A 14,143-nucleotide genomic window follows, 5' to 3' on the forward strand; every position below is an offset into this window, starting at 1 on the left:
TTTGCATCAAATGTAATACAGTACCATGTATAGCTAACATGGGGTTTTTAATTGTTCAGGCACATGAGACTCCTTCAGTGGTAGACAGTTTGATAAAAGGATTAGATTATGAATATTTTTGACACAATTAAAGATTATCTGTATGTTGACAGTGTCAAGCCACTGAATTTTCTGATGGATTTCTTACAGAGGTGAATGTGCTTGACTTACATAGAAATAAAAGCCACACAATCCACGGGATTCTTGGAGATGTAAAAGTGAGCAAACAAAAGCAATCCCCTAAGTGTTATTGGGTTTAAAACAGGAAGTTTTAACTTAATCCCTTACCTTCAAGTCACAAAGAAGTGAATTGTGCTTCCCAGACTGGAGCAGAAGGATATGCTTCTGCTGGAGAAGTCCTGTACCTGGAAGCCTAGTGAGCTTTCCACACGGTAATTGAATCCAGCCATCACTGCGGGTAATGAATAACAGTGCTTTTGTGGCTGGCATTCCTCTCAGAAGAAAAGAAAGTACTTATAGTGAGGACTCTCAGACACATTTTAATAGAAAATGATACCACTGTTACATAGTTGGTTAAAGACCTACCAAGGGACAGCATTTCTGGAAAAAAAAATGAGCAGATGAAATAAGAAAAGTTGTAATTTTGTTAATAGCTATCAGTTCAATATATATATCGTTAAAGCCATGAGATCCACATAAAGAGTGATGAGCAGAAGGATCGTACCAGCTTGCTAGCAGATTGCACTTTTATAAATCTTGTAAAATAACCAAGTTGTCTTTTGGCCTCTTGCTCAGCACTTTGCTCCACGTTCTGTTGAGCCAAGCAAACAAATCACTCCCCAGCCCTGTGGAGTTGGAAGAGATGCAGTGGTGGCACATGGCCTCTGCTGATGAAAATTATAACCCAAAAAGGGGATATTCCCTTAGGCAAGTTTACGAAAAACAATTTATTTTTTTTCACTCTGTAAAACTCATCTTACATGCAGGATCTCTTGTGTTATTACAAACTCTAATCCTCTGAGTGGGTAATTAACGGACCAGAAAAGCCATTTGTGGAAAGAAAGAGCCATCAGAGTGAAAAATATTTCTCTACTGAATGATCTTTAAGGAGTAAATAATTACAAGAGTGAGAGGTTTGGGATGACCAAACTAAATCTGAACATAATTAGGATGAACACAGTTTGAAAATCGAAGCAGTTGTCATGTGCAACAATTCTCATATCAGAAGACTAATTAAATATTTAAAAGCCCCAAACCCCTCACTATTCACAGAAAAATAACCTGCCACAAAAGGGTCTGTAACTTTGCAGATAATTAGGAAGGGTTACAGAGGGAAAAAATCAGATTGGCTCTAAGGTTCTGCAAGGTCATGTCTTATTATGGTGTATCTTTTATATGGTCTGATAACAAGTTTCTTGCTAATTTAATCTAAGTAGGGCATCCCATAGTGATTTCCCATTTCCCTTGTTAAAAATGTGATGGCTTTTCTATATTCAAACTGCAGTAGGTGAGCATTTTTATAAATAATTGCTCCTAATTGATACAGGTTGTAATATATTTTCATTACTTGGGGGATACGTGTGTTAAAGGTCAGGACCCAAGCCTACACACACGTCCCATTTGAAACTGTGTTCATCCTGCTCTTTTTAAAGGTAAACCAAAGGACCTCATGTTGCCTCAGTGGTCAGTTCTATAATTAGTAAGTTTTGCTTACCTGGAGGCTAAGCTGCAGTTACAGTGGGCATATGTTTCTGCAAGCAGAAGAGCTTTGCTGAGTTTGTGAGACTCACAGTGATTGAAGCCTGCTTTGTGCTGAACTGTCTTGAAGAGTGTGAGTGGTACAGGGGTATCAAGACTTCCATGTTTCAGAAGAATTTCAGTAACAGATCGCCTCTATCATTTAAAGTACTTTACTCTAGTAATTAAAATGGGTGATATTTAGAAAAGTATTTAAGATCTGTACAATTTGATGTGAAGGATAAAGCTATGCATTTTCAATAATGTAATTGTTCAAGTTGCTATTCATATGCTATTCAGTAATGATTCAGAAGCTGTCTTAAGTGATTCAACTTTTAACTACATTATGAATTTTCTGAATATCAAGCCTTGGATAACAAAGATCTACAGTGCTGCAAGAACAGGTTTTAAAGGGCTTTTACTATTATCCTATGATCTCTGCCTGAGAATCTCTTCTCTTCTGAGTCTGTTGCAGCTGGGTGTTAGGCACTGTGCTTGAAGATTTGCACTTGGATTTGCTGTGGCTCTGCTCTAGTACTGTGCCTCCTAAGTAAATGCTGCTCCATGAAGCTCGTACGTTCGTACCCAACCCTACCTATCTCATCTATAACCTGCTTGACCCACAGGGCATGATGCTGTGCTCGTGTTCGCTCAGTGTGAATAATCTGTGTAAATTGCTCAGACATTATGATGCTGCACTACTAAAGTTTTTATTAGTAAATAAACATTGCTTTAGGCTATTTATTTTGCTTAAATTGTGAGACATTTAATTGGGTCTTTTGAACTGATTACTTTTCAGCAGTGCCGATCTGCTTAGCTTAGTTTGTGTACTAAGACATTCACTGTGTTTAATCCCTGCTGCATTTTGCTTGCAAAACATACGTGCATGAATAATATGACAGGATTATGAATATGACTGTACTTACATTTCTTCTTCCTTAGGCACAAATATTTTCTCTAAAATGTTGATGTCTCTGCTCTTATAAGGTTTTGGTTTTGGTTGCATTCCAGACAGAAGTCAGTGTCACTGGCAGATTGTTCCATTTACTTTGTGCATCTAATTGTGGATTTAGTTGTCTGATTTTTCCCTGTCTCTGCCTTGCAGTCAGCTCCTTAGAGGCTCTGATGGCTCCTGTAGGCCTTTCACATATGTAATAGAAAGATGGGATTATAAAAGCACTTCAGAAATTATCAAGAGTTGGCACTTACATATTCCACTGGAATCTACGTTTCCTTTTTTCTGGGTGTTTTTTTTTTTTTTTTTTTTTCCTTCTATTTTTCTAATGCTGCAGTTTCAGGTTAATAACAATTCCATAATAATAGCTTTTACACAAATAAAGAAAGTACTGGAACAAGAATGACTTGGAACAAGGAAAACTACCACTGGTGTAATAGCTACAGTGGGAATAAGAGAAAAGATCTGTCTTTTTAACAAGTGACTGCTTTGAACTCACTGAACAGAAATACTAAAAAGCAAATGGGTCATAACAAAACGCATTAAAATTGTAAGAAGAGGTTGAAAGCAAGAAACAAACACTCAGTTAAATTACTTTGTCATACAGTTCTGATACATGTTCATTGATAGTGAATCAGATTGGGTAGCCCTAAGAAAGGCCTGTGGGAGTTGGTCTTTTCTGCTGCATTTTATTGTCTACTTCAAGTTTTCATCCTTAACACGTACCCTTAGATTCCCACAAGATTACATTGTAAAAAGAGAACAAGATTTCATGTTATTGTATATTTATTGGGTAAATGAAAACTATGGTGCACATTCTTGTACAGTAATAAGTGTACACTATTTAGCTTCTTAATAATATGTTTACTCAGAAATTACAAAGATTCAACAAATCATCAGTATTTTGATTTAAAAAGAAAACAAAAAACAATTTTGTTAAGCTTCTTTTTTCTCCCAGCTATATTTTATCTGAACTCACCAGGGTCGTTGCTTTAGTGATCATGTTTCCAAGTGCATAGGAAATCCCTTGTGAATTTTTCATACTGATACCTTACTGCTTTCATGGTCACAGGAAGATTTCCAGTGTTGAAGCACAGTTCTTATGGCCAAATTCTGCCTTTGTACGTGCTTCTGCATCTCTCATTTTATTCTTGAATTATGAAAAGTACTACTACAGCCTGCTAAATCTGTTTTCACTTCAAGCTAAGTAGTACTTATTATCTTTAGCATGTTCATTTCCCTGTAATCGTTTCAGAAATTCTAACTTGAAAATAATTTTTACAAATCTTACACAAGCATAAGTAAACTGCTACTGTGGCATCCTGTTTGTTTGTTTGTTTTAAAGCCAGCTGCAAGTTCATATCCATCACATTCGTCTTGACTCCCTACAAAGGCCTGTGTTTACTCTTCCTGACTGTGTAGGGTTGCACTTGTGCTGCAGTAGTTGCTTTGGAGCTATGGGTGCTGGTTGGCCAAGTCTGCTGTAAGTCAGGGCTTTATAGTGGCCGTGTGAAGGGGAGGCTTTTTAGCAGCTCTTTTTTGTTTTTTTTTCAGGCTTTGGTTAGGTCTAGTTGCTAAATAATTAGCTTTCATTTCTGGTTTGTAGTAATGTATTTCTTGTGAGATGAATTTGAAGCTCAGAATTTAAATGCGTTGTTTTAAGTAGTTTCATCTACTGTTACATGTATGTGTGCAAGCATGTATGTGTAACATTCCTAACATAAAATCACTGTTCTCTGGCTATTTGATATGTAGGTTTTGTACAAGCTTTCTAAGATAAAATTAATAAAACATTACATTTAAGTAATATTTGACATCTTCATACATATGTAACTTAGAGTTTAATAACAGAAGTTGAGGTCTAGTGAATATGCATATGCAAGCAGAAGCACATCTCACACAGCAGTTGTAGACTGTTAGGAATACATATGTAAAGATGGCCATTTATTCTGGGTAAAGAGGTTCAGGAATTTTTCCATTTAAAATATGCTGTCATTAAAAGTCAATACACGAAACAAATTCATCCCACATTCCTATCTCTTTTTACTCAGACTACAACTCACACAGGGTGAATAAGGAACAAGAAGACCATATGGAGTACGTGATGCTGTAACTCAGAGTTTACGTGCTGCAAGTGGTGTCTGAGCAGGTTGCTGCAGGCAATACGCAAGAACATGCCGTTGTGCTAGCTTTTAAGTATTTAATCAATATGCTGAAAGAGAAATACCTTCAGATCTGACTTAAACATTCCAAAACATACCCAAGTGGATGTTCTAATATATTAAGAATTTTGTAAAAAATTAATTTCATCTATTAAAATAGGGCTCTAGACTATCTTTATTTTTTTAGCTTTTTAAAGTGAAGTATGCATGACTTTCCTGTATTTGCCATTTTTTACCTTGCCTAAAGAAACACTGCATTCACAGAAAGGTGCAACTGGACAGTCTGTCTGTGGATGTTAAACATTAACCTGTACTCTATTCAAACTAGCAGTGATTTTTCTTCTATCTTTGCCAAAGTTATGTATATAAAACAGAAGCATTTGAAGGGTAAATTGTGATGTGAACATTATTTTGTACATGTCTTGCGGAACTGCAAGAACCGCTTAGAGAGGAACTGTATGTATCTTATGTGGCATATGGAACCTACCCATGAAGATGATCTCATGCCTCCCTTTGGCCCATCTCATGCTGAAATCTCAAAAATCTGCTTCTTGGATTCTAGTATTTCACTTTCTGGTCCAGTCACGATGCACTGGGTTTTTCATTTTAATGCTGGAGTATTTGTTCAAGTCCATAGACTTTGCATTTTTAATCTTCCTTAGAACAGTGGTGAATAATGGCCCTTGGCAGGAGATAATGAAATTTTCTTAATTTATATTTTCAAGCAGAAGCTTCAATTGAAAATGGCATCCTGTGGCCTGGAGACATAGCTCTAGTGCAAGTTTCAGGGGAGCTATAATAATAATGCAATGCCAGCGGTGACGGAGAATGATAGGACAGTGAAGAAGTAATTTAAGAAAGAAAAGAGAATGTACCAAAGCTTTATTGTAGCATATCTAATGATCTGCTGAAGATTCCCAATAGCTTTTGGAGCATGACAGGGGAAACTAATGTTATCTTGCCAAAACAGAAGCCCCTGCTTAATCAGCAGAACAAGATTATTGATTAAAACACCTCACACAATAGATTGCACATAGAATCTCATCTCCATACATTACAAATGATAAAGCACAATAACGAGCATAAGATAATAAAAAAAGAGCAAAAGCAATTTGTTGGGAATTGTACAAATCAACATTACAGTTGAAATGCAAACAAATTATTGTGGGAAGTACAGCTGTCCTTAGAGCTCAGCAAGAAGGGGCTTGGCTACACAGTGAGGGGAAGATGCAGGCTAACAGCACTGCTGGAACTAGTTTACTTCTTTTTTTTCTGTAGTCATTTGAAGTGTGAAAGGGCCATTCCTCGTTTGCAGTCTTTCATCCTGAGGTGAAAGGAGTTCAGACACTGTACTGTAACTGTTAATTAAACACTCCATTTGATTTTTAGATTACTCTAAGCGATGCATCTGCATTATGAAAATGTAACCTTTCTTCGTTCATACTAAAATACCGAAGAAATGACTGTTAAGAGTACTCAGTTACTCCTTGCATTCACATGAACAGTGATGTTTCCTACATTCTCCTTTGCAAAACTCATGCTGTGTTAGCACAGGAACTTGAATCATCATTCTTTCAGCACTACTGTTAGTCTTTCCCTAAGTCGGGTTTCATACTTAATCCGTGCATTACTTTTTCTACATCAGCTGTTTTTTGCAGATCTGCTTTATTTCCTCGTAAATGACAAAGTCACGATGTCATAAATCTTTGTGAATATCGTGAATGTCTCAAGTGTGAAGATATTTCAGTGTCAGATCATATGAACTTTAAGATTGTACATAAAAATCTGTGAATTTGCATAGTTTAAAATATGCCAAGAAACTATGCAGTTAACTAGATTACAGAACACTTAAATGATACTTAAAACCAAAGAACACTTAAACACTAGGTTGCAAACACTTAAACATTAAAATGTTTGTGATTTGACTTCTTAAATTCCCAGCAACAACAAATGCTAGTTTGTACCAGTAGGAACAGTTGTAAAACAGTTTGGTTAGATGAACTGAATGAACAGAATGTTGTGTAGTAAAAATAACGCTGGTTAAAATGCATGAAGGACTTCAAGTTAGTTGGCAAGTCTTTTTGTTCTTTTGTTTGTTTCTTTTTGTTTTTGTTTTCTGATGGTGTCCGGGCCAGTTTTTCAAATATCCAGGAATTTTATTTCTGTTAGATCTTATTTTGGAGAATACCATGAAGTAGCCACGTTCATAAAGTTCAAAACGAAATAGAAATCTGCCGGGGGATTATGTTGCACAGATTGTAGCAGTGTAGTATGGTCTTCGTTGGACATAGTGTTTCTAAATGTATAGATTTCCCAAAATTGTGAACCTTTGCTAAAGTGGTAGTAAGGTAACTTGATATTCTGTAGCTCTGTAAGATAAGATGCTGTTTTATATAGAGTATCCTTTGGCCAATATATCTGACATAAAGAATGTCAGCTGAGCCCTTTAGCAGTTAGTAGAATGGTCTTTGCAGGCAGCAGCAGAAGCATAGGTCAATAACTAATACTGAAGTTAGTGTCCCAGGTTTTATAGGGGGAAAGAAATAACAATTTTGAAGAAGGAAGACTACTTTGTATCCAGAGAACAAATGACAATACTGTAAATTCTCTGAATGGCTGGTCTCAGAACTACCTCTTCAAAGCCCAAATATCCTTCATCTCTTCTCTAGAACCCTTGAATTGGGACTGAAAACTGCTCTAATTGCTGTTGTTTATGACCAACTTAACTGGGTAACAAACAGTTACTTGAATGTGGATTTTTTTATTTTTTTATTTTTTTACATGTGAATGTATTAATCAAGATACTTTGAAATGTTAGAAGCATATGGAAATCAGGATCTTATGCCAAAAGATTACAATTTTTTTAAAAATGCAAGCAGCAGTTTATTCCTAAATACAGGTCAGTGATTTGGATGTAAAATCTTTATTCTTCCAGTTATACACATAATTGCTCTTGCTCTAAATGGGGATGCTTTGAGCAGTACTGCTGTGTACTTCAGCAGCAGGCATAGATCATTGCATTTCAGAACTGTGATCTCCTTCATTTTGGCCAAAGGTGAGCAGGAGGTGACCATATGCAGAATACATAAATTCTTACCTATAGAAATAGTCAACAGTCATAGTTTTTACAAAGTCAGCAATTCAGTGCCTGAAATTTGATACTGGCTCTTACTGTAATAAGACAAAAATAGTGCACTTCTGATTTATTATCATTATATATCCTTTTGATACAAGTTTGAAACTGATCTTCATCATTCCTCCCAATGTGTATCCATTTTATTTTGTAATAAATCAATATTTCTTTCTTAATTGCTGCTCTTTCAAGTGTAAGATGAAATTTTCATACAGCTCAAAGCTGTGGAAGCCATTACATTGAGTGATGCACTACAGAGAGTATTTTTGTAGGAATGCTTATGGCTTCATTTTAATTTAAAGAAATTAATTACAAAATATTACTTTTTGTGTGCTGGTTTGTCTGACTTCAGCTGTGGGGTTTAAAAACCTGGTAGAGTGGTAAGACCAAAGAGGTCTGTGAAGTTTAGGATCATGTTGCCTCCTCCTAGTTCTGCAGCCTCCTCTTACATCATGCACCTGAGAGCAGTGCAGTGACTCTGCATCACTTCCACATGGCTCTGAAAACCAGTGTGCATCCTGCTTTCTCCAAACCCTAGTACACTGTGTGGGCTGTTGCAGTGAGTGATGTTGGCAGCCTGAGTGGCACAGTACTGGGCTGACTGACAAGTGATGGCCACAAAGTGAGCTCCTCACCATCTACCTGCCTGCCTATCTTGGCTTGTGTGGGTTATTTGCAATCAGTTTTGAAATTATGAGCATCACAAGACAAAATAAATAGATTTAAAAAAAAAAAAAAAAACAGAAAAAAAAAAAACAGAAAAAAGACAAGTAATCTAATAAAGTCAGAAAAGATTTTGCTCCTGAGTTTACTCTGCAGGAGTCTCAGTTTGTTTGAACCTGTTCACTGCTAGCTTGATTAGAAGGTAAATAGGAACATTGTTTGTATCTGAGTTCTTCAAATGGGCTTGTTCTACTTCTCATGAGATAGCAAGAATCACTCTTATACCTGTCGGCAAAATACAGCTGGAGAAAGCTGTTGGTGCAAGATAGATTATTTTAGCTTGAGATTTGTTATTCAGGGAGTGTGGGAAGTAGTAGGCAATAGAGAAGCTGATGTACAGCTGGAGTCAAAGGCTAGGTTATTACTTAAGTTCAGACCTCTCTTATTCAGTTTGCTAACAAACAAAAGTAACCCCTGAGAAGATCAGCCAAACTCCCTTTTCTTCTCTTTTCCATTGTAATACTTCTGTTTTTTTCTATATTTCTTTCTGACCATCTCTTCAGAGTTAGGTGATAGTTTTTTTCATTTAAAATTCTAATCTTATATTTGGCCTGGAAGTCACAGATAATTATTTAAAAAAAAAAAAAAAAAAAAGACACTAAACAAAACAAAAAACAAAAAACAAAAAACAAAAAAAAAAAAACAAAAAAAAAAAGCACTTTAAAAACCATTAAACTCATAAAATTATTATGGCTTGAGATTTGTTATTCAGGGAGTGTGGGAAGTAGTAGGCAATAGAGAAGCTGATGTACAGCTGGAGTCAAAGGCTAGGTTATTACTTAAGTTCAGACCTCTCTTATTCAGTTTGCTAACAAACAAAAGTAACCCCTGAGAAGATCAGCCAAACTCCCTTTTCTTCTCTTTTCCATTGTAATACTTCTGTTTTTTTCTATATTTCTTTCTGACCATCTCTTCAGAGTTAGGTGATAGTTTTTTTCATTTAAAATTCTAATCTTATATTTGGCCTGGAAGTCACAGATAATTATTTAAAAAAAAAAAAAAAAAAAAAGACACTAAACAAAACAAAAAACAAAAAACAAAAAACAAAAAAAAAAAAACAAAAAAAAAAAGCACTTTAAAAACCATTAAACTCATAAAATTATTATGGCTGGAGGCACTGCAATGAATTTGTTCTTTGCATCAAAATGTGTTGGCTTCTATTGTTCAACAAATCATTTATATTTCAGTATTTTGTCTCCTCTACAATACTTTGTAATTAATTTTCTTGCAGTTCTTCTTAAATTTTTTTCTAATTTCCTCAGATGGTCATTCTTTACTTCTTCCTGTAACTTAACAGGGGAAGCATAAAGAACACCAATTGCTGTTAAAATAATTAAAATTGAAATACTTATGTTCTTTGTCTGCAATAACTCTTCCAACCAAAATCATGGTTACCTTCAATCGCAACAAACATTTCTCTGAGAAATAAAGCCATTCAAATGTGTATCTGGAGAGATTAAAGGAATTGGTCCTTTGTGTGAATGTACTTTATTCACATTTACACTTCTTCTTTTTTTTTTTTTAAGTTGTATATCAACTTTGTATTTTGCTTTGACTTTACTGAGTAGTAGTGTCAAGTCAGTATATGTTTGGGGCAGCTATGCTGGCTACTTGAAATGAGTGATATTTGAGATACCAATGATACCCAAATTTAAGAGTGTTAAGCCTGAACTGAAGTATTGTCTTGAAGCCTCGTTTATGGTCTTTGACTGATCTAGTATTAATTAACTTTGTTGTCTTATGGATTGAACTGCCCAAGTGTGAAGAAAGTTAGTGCTGTACATAGCACTTTAGGATGAACTTGCAAATTAAATGTAATCTTAAATTAATTAGCCTGCTTTCTTTTCCCATTACAGGTGCAACAACCGAACACAGTGTATAGTAGTTACTGGGTCAGATGTGTTTCCTGATCCTTGTCCTGGAACATACAAGTATCTAGAAGTTCAATATGAATGCGTTCCTTACAGTAAGTATAATCTTTTTATTCTTATTCACTTCCCCTGGCCCTCACAATTAAAGCTGGAGTGCTGTTCCATGGAAATGAAGCATATGTTTATGGCCCACGGATCCATTATGCATGCAGAGCACTTACAGACTAGGGCCTCCAATTAGCTTCACGAAGTGTGGAAGGAAGCCATGGTGCAATGCTGGCCAAGTGTCTGTCTATGTTCTTAAGTGTTTGGCTTTTAAGGCTACTGTTTTTCCAGAAAACAAACTCAAATTAGCTATTCAATAGGCCAGATAGAAATTTGTACTTTTGCCCAATACCAGTTGCTGACAAATTGGCTTGGCTCACAGGCTTCTAAAGAAGAAATTGACTTCAATTTTAATCATGATCTACTTGAAAGGCTATCATAGTGAATTTGGGTGCACAGCAAAACCCAGCACTAACACTCCTGCTCAGGAGGTGTTGTAAGAAGACTGTGCTTTAGGGGCACATTCGTTAAGTGAACTCACTATGATTTGTGATTCATAGTGAATAATTCATCACTAAGTAACTAAACCACATTTCTTGAAAACAGTGGGAAAAGGAGCAAGAAGAGTTGTTCACTTTTAATGTAAAGCAAGAAATGTGAATTGTGTCTTCAAATCAGATGTCAGAACAGAACCATTAACAGAAAAAAGTAAATACTGAAAACGTTGAGATAAAAAAAATGTAAAGTAATAGCTATTTCAGCAGTTTTGTACAACATTCTTTCTAATGCCAGAATTCACTAGTTTTAGACATGCTTCTTATTTTCTTGTAATAATTAATATTTTTTTGGTTTTTTTTTTCATTGACATGTATTCACGTGTATAAAATTTCTGCAGATTCAACACTTTTAACTGGTTTTGCTTTCTTGTAAGGTCATTCTTTGCAGTGACTAATCTCTCATCCTGTAACTCCACAGAGAAATAGCTGTGCTTGCAATGGAATTTGAGCAGTGCACTGATCATTCCCTTAAGTTATTATTAAGTGTGAATCTCTTGATCTGCAGTAATCCTTAACCAAAGTCACATTTTCTGTTGGTACAGGAAACAGGCCAACTCTGAGATGCAGAAACACTGTGGTGACAGTATACATCCAAAAAGGAAGGAAATGAGTTCTGGCATAAGCAAAGCTATGTCAAAACTGTCCATAGTGTTTACTGCTCAGTTTTTAAATTAAGTTGTTTTAAACTGAAATACTGTTCTGTATTGCTTCACCACATTGATCATTCACTGTTGTTAAAGGCCAAACACAGATCATCTGTTTTCTCTTCATTTCTGCTGTGTCATTGTGAAATGGATGCTTGCTGATTTTTTTTCTGTACCATTTGTAGGATTGGAAGCCTACTGCATACAGTGATCCCAAATATCATTCCTCCTGTGTGTAGTATTGTTGGCTTGTTATGCCTGTTCTTCTTGTGCCACTTTTAAAGAGCGATGTCTTACCCCAATCTAACCAAAATTTTGTTCCACAAAGATCGCTTTTACTTTAGCTCTATTCTCATTTCCAAATTCTCAGAAAGAGGGCAGTGCAACTGTTTCCAAACGATGGGGTCAGTCATATGACAAGAGATCACGTTTCCAGTTCCAGTAGGCTAGTTCATAGAGAAAAGCTATAATGCAAATAATGTTCAAACAATTTTTTATGCTGTTTTAGGAAGAGAACTGTGGATATATTCTACCAATTGGGTATTGCTATCTACAGGAATCTTTTCTTTTCCAGTTTTCAGAAGTATAGCGCGGCCTACCCTGTACTCTAACATGTAGCTATTCTGCTTTTAAAATGTTTATTTTTGTTTACTGTCAATTGCATTGGCCTGCCCCTTGAATTCTGTAATTCTATGTCTATCATAACTCAGGATTCTGGATACTTCTTGTCTTTCCAAGTCCGAGATTTGGAGTTTGTTAACTGCACCATGTACAGTGATGACACTACACCTTTAATTCCAGAATTGTAAGAGGAGTCAAGTGTTGTTACAAGCATCAAAAAAGGTTGACAGCTATTAGAATCAGTTTTGAAGTTTAATTTTAAGCCTTGTAGTGCTGCCGTTTTGATTATTGACCATCTTTTTTCCATGTCCCACAAAGCTTGTCCTGATATTCTTGCAAGTCTTGATCAACATCCATTATCAAGTCTGATATTTTTTTTTCCCTTACTTGTTCCAGGGCTGCCCTTCTAAACATATGGAATGACTGAAATCATTAGGTTTGCAAAGAAGATGGGATAGGCTTTTGTGGGTCTAGGAAGAGAGGTGTTTAGTCATCACAACGCTTCTAACCAAAGTTCAGTTCTGATTTTTACTTTATCTGATTTTACCTTCAATTAACACACAAAATATGCTATGTTGATAACTTTCAGCTCATGAGAGATTACAACTAGCAGTTGTTACTTTTGTGATAAAAGTTGAGAGCTCTTACATGTTGGAGTTGGTGTCACCCTTGTACAAAATGCAGTTTATGAGCAACTCTTATGTCTTTCTGGCCTTCAGAAATATATAGCTGCTTTGCTATCCATGCATATTGACTGAGCTTTCTCTGGGCTCAGTATTCATTGTCCTCATAAGAATGTACTTAATGAAAAGCTTACTTTTTTGCATCTTGTAATGTAGAACTGTTCAGTAGTGTTTTTCTAATCCTGTTTAGCTGAAAAAAAATCTATTGAAATACTCAGTTGGATCTCCAACAAAACTAAAATTCTAGACAAATTTGATAGGCATTGCTTTGTCTTAAAATAAGAGTGCTATTGATTAAATTACAAAGAAATTGAGAGTATCATACTTGACATTTCTCTCAGTTCTGCTTCACAGTGTATATTGACACTGACTGAGTAACAGAAGTCTGCCCTTTCATTAAGAAGTACATCAAAAGTACCATTTTGTACATCTGTGCATTTTTATTTTACGCCTTTTTTGGACTCAAGAATTCAATAGAAAATGTTTTAAAGTGCTTTATACTCTCTCTGTCTGTATTGATTGGACTTTGCAGCATTTATTTATTTCAATAAGCCCATCTGTCCCTGAAAACTGTACAGCTGTACACCAATGCACTCTGAGAAGATGTGCCAGTAACGATTTTAGTTATCCCTATCTTTTTCACACTCTCCCATTACTAATTCTAAGTAGGTACAGTATCAGTATTGCTCTTTGGCAAGGAATAAGCTCATACATGAAAATTCACAAATGGAATCATCTGTAAGTCATTAACACTGAATGTGAAACTCAGAAACTTGCTTAAGAATGCATCTTCTGTTTACTGAAGAATTAGAAAATGTAGAAAAACAGTTGTTACCTAAAGATGCACAAATGAACAAAGGCTAGGAAAACTACTGCTCAGTTTGACAATGTTCCTCCTCCCACTCCCCTCACAGAGTTTTGGAATTGTTCCCCAAACGAACACTAGGCCAGCTCAGTCAATATCATTCTCCCAAAATAACCATGTTTAATTTTGTTAAATGAAACTGAAAAT

The 14,143-nt window shown here is 35.7% G+C and overlaps 1 protein-coding gene across 9 annotated transcripts in view; it reads left to right on the forward strand.

Annotated features, from left to right (window-relative positions):
- The window catches only part of ADGRL2 (adhesion G protein-coupled receptor L2), a gene marked incomplete at both ends in the record, with an annotated part of 123,054 nt that overhangs the window by 62,965 nt on the left and 45,946 nt on the right, over positions 1–14,143 (forward strand). For all 9 annotated transcript variants that reach the window (XM_079535359.1, XM_079535360.1, XM_079535361.1 and 6 more), the window contains one exon: positions 10,567–10,676. In XM_079535359.1, the coding sequence (XP_079391485.1) occupies positions 10,567–10,676 (110 nt within the window). The remainder of the gene's footprint in view (positions 1–10,566; positions 10,677–14,143) is intronic.

This window comes from Tetrao urogallus (assembly GCF_951394365.1).
Source record: "Tetrao urogallus genome assembly, chromosome: 5".
NCBI lineage: Eukaryota > Metazoa > Chordata > Aves > Galliformes > Phasianidae > Tetrao > Tetrao urogallus.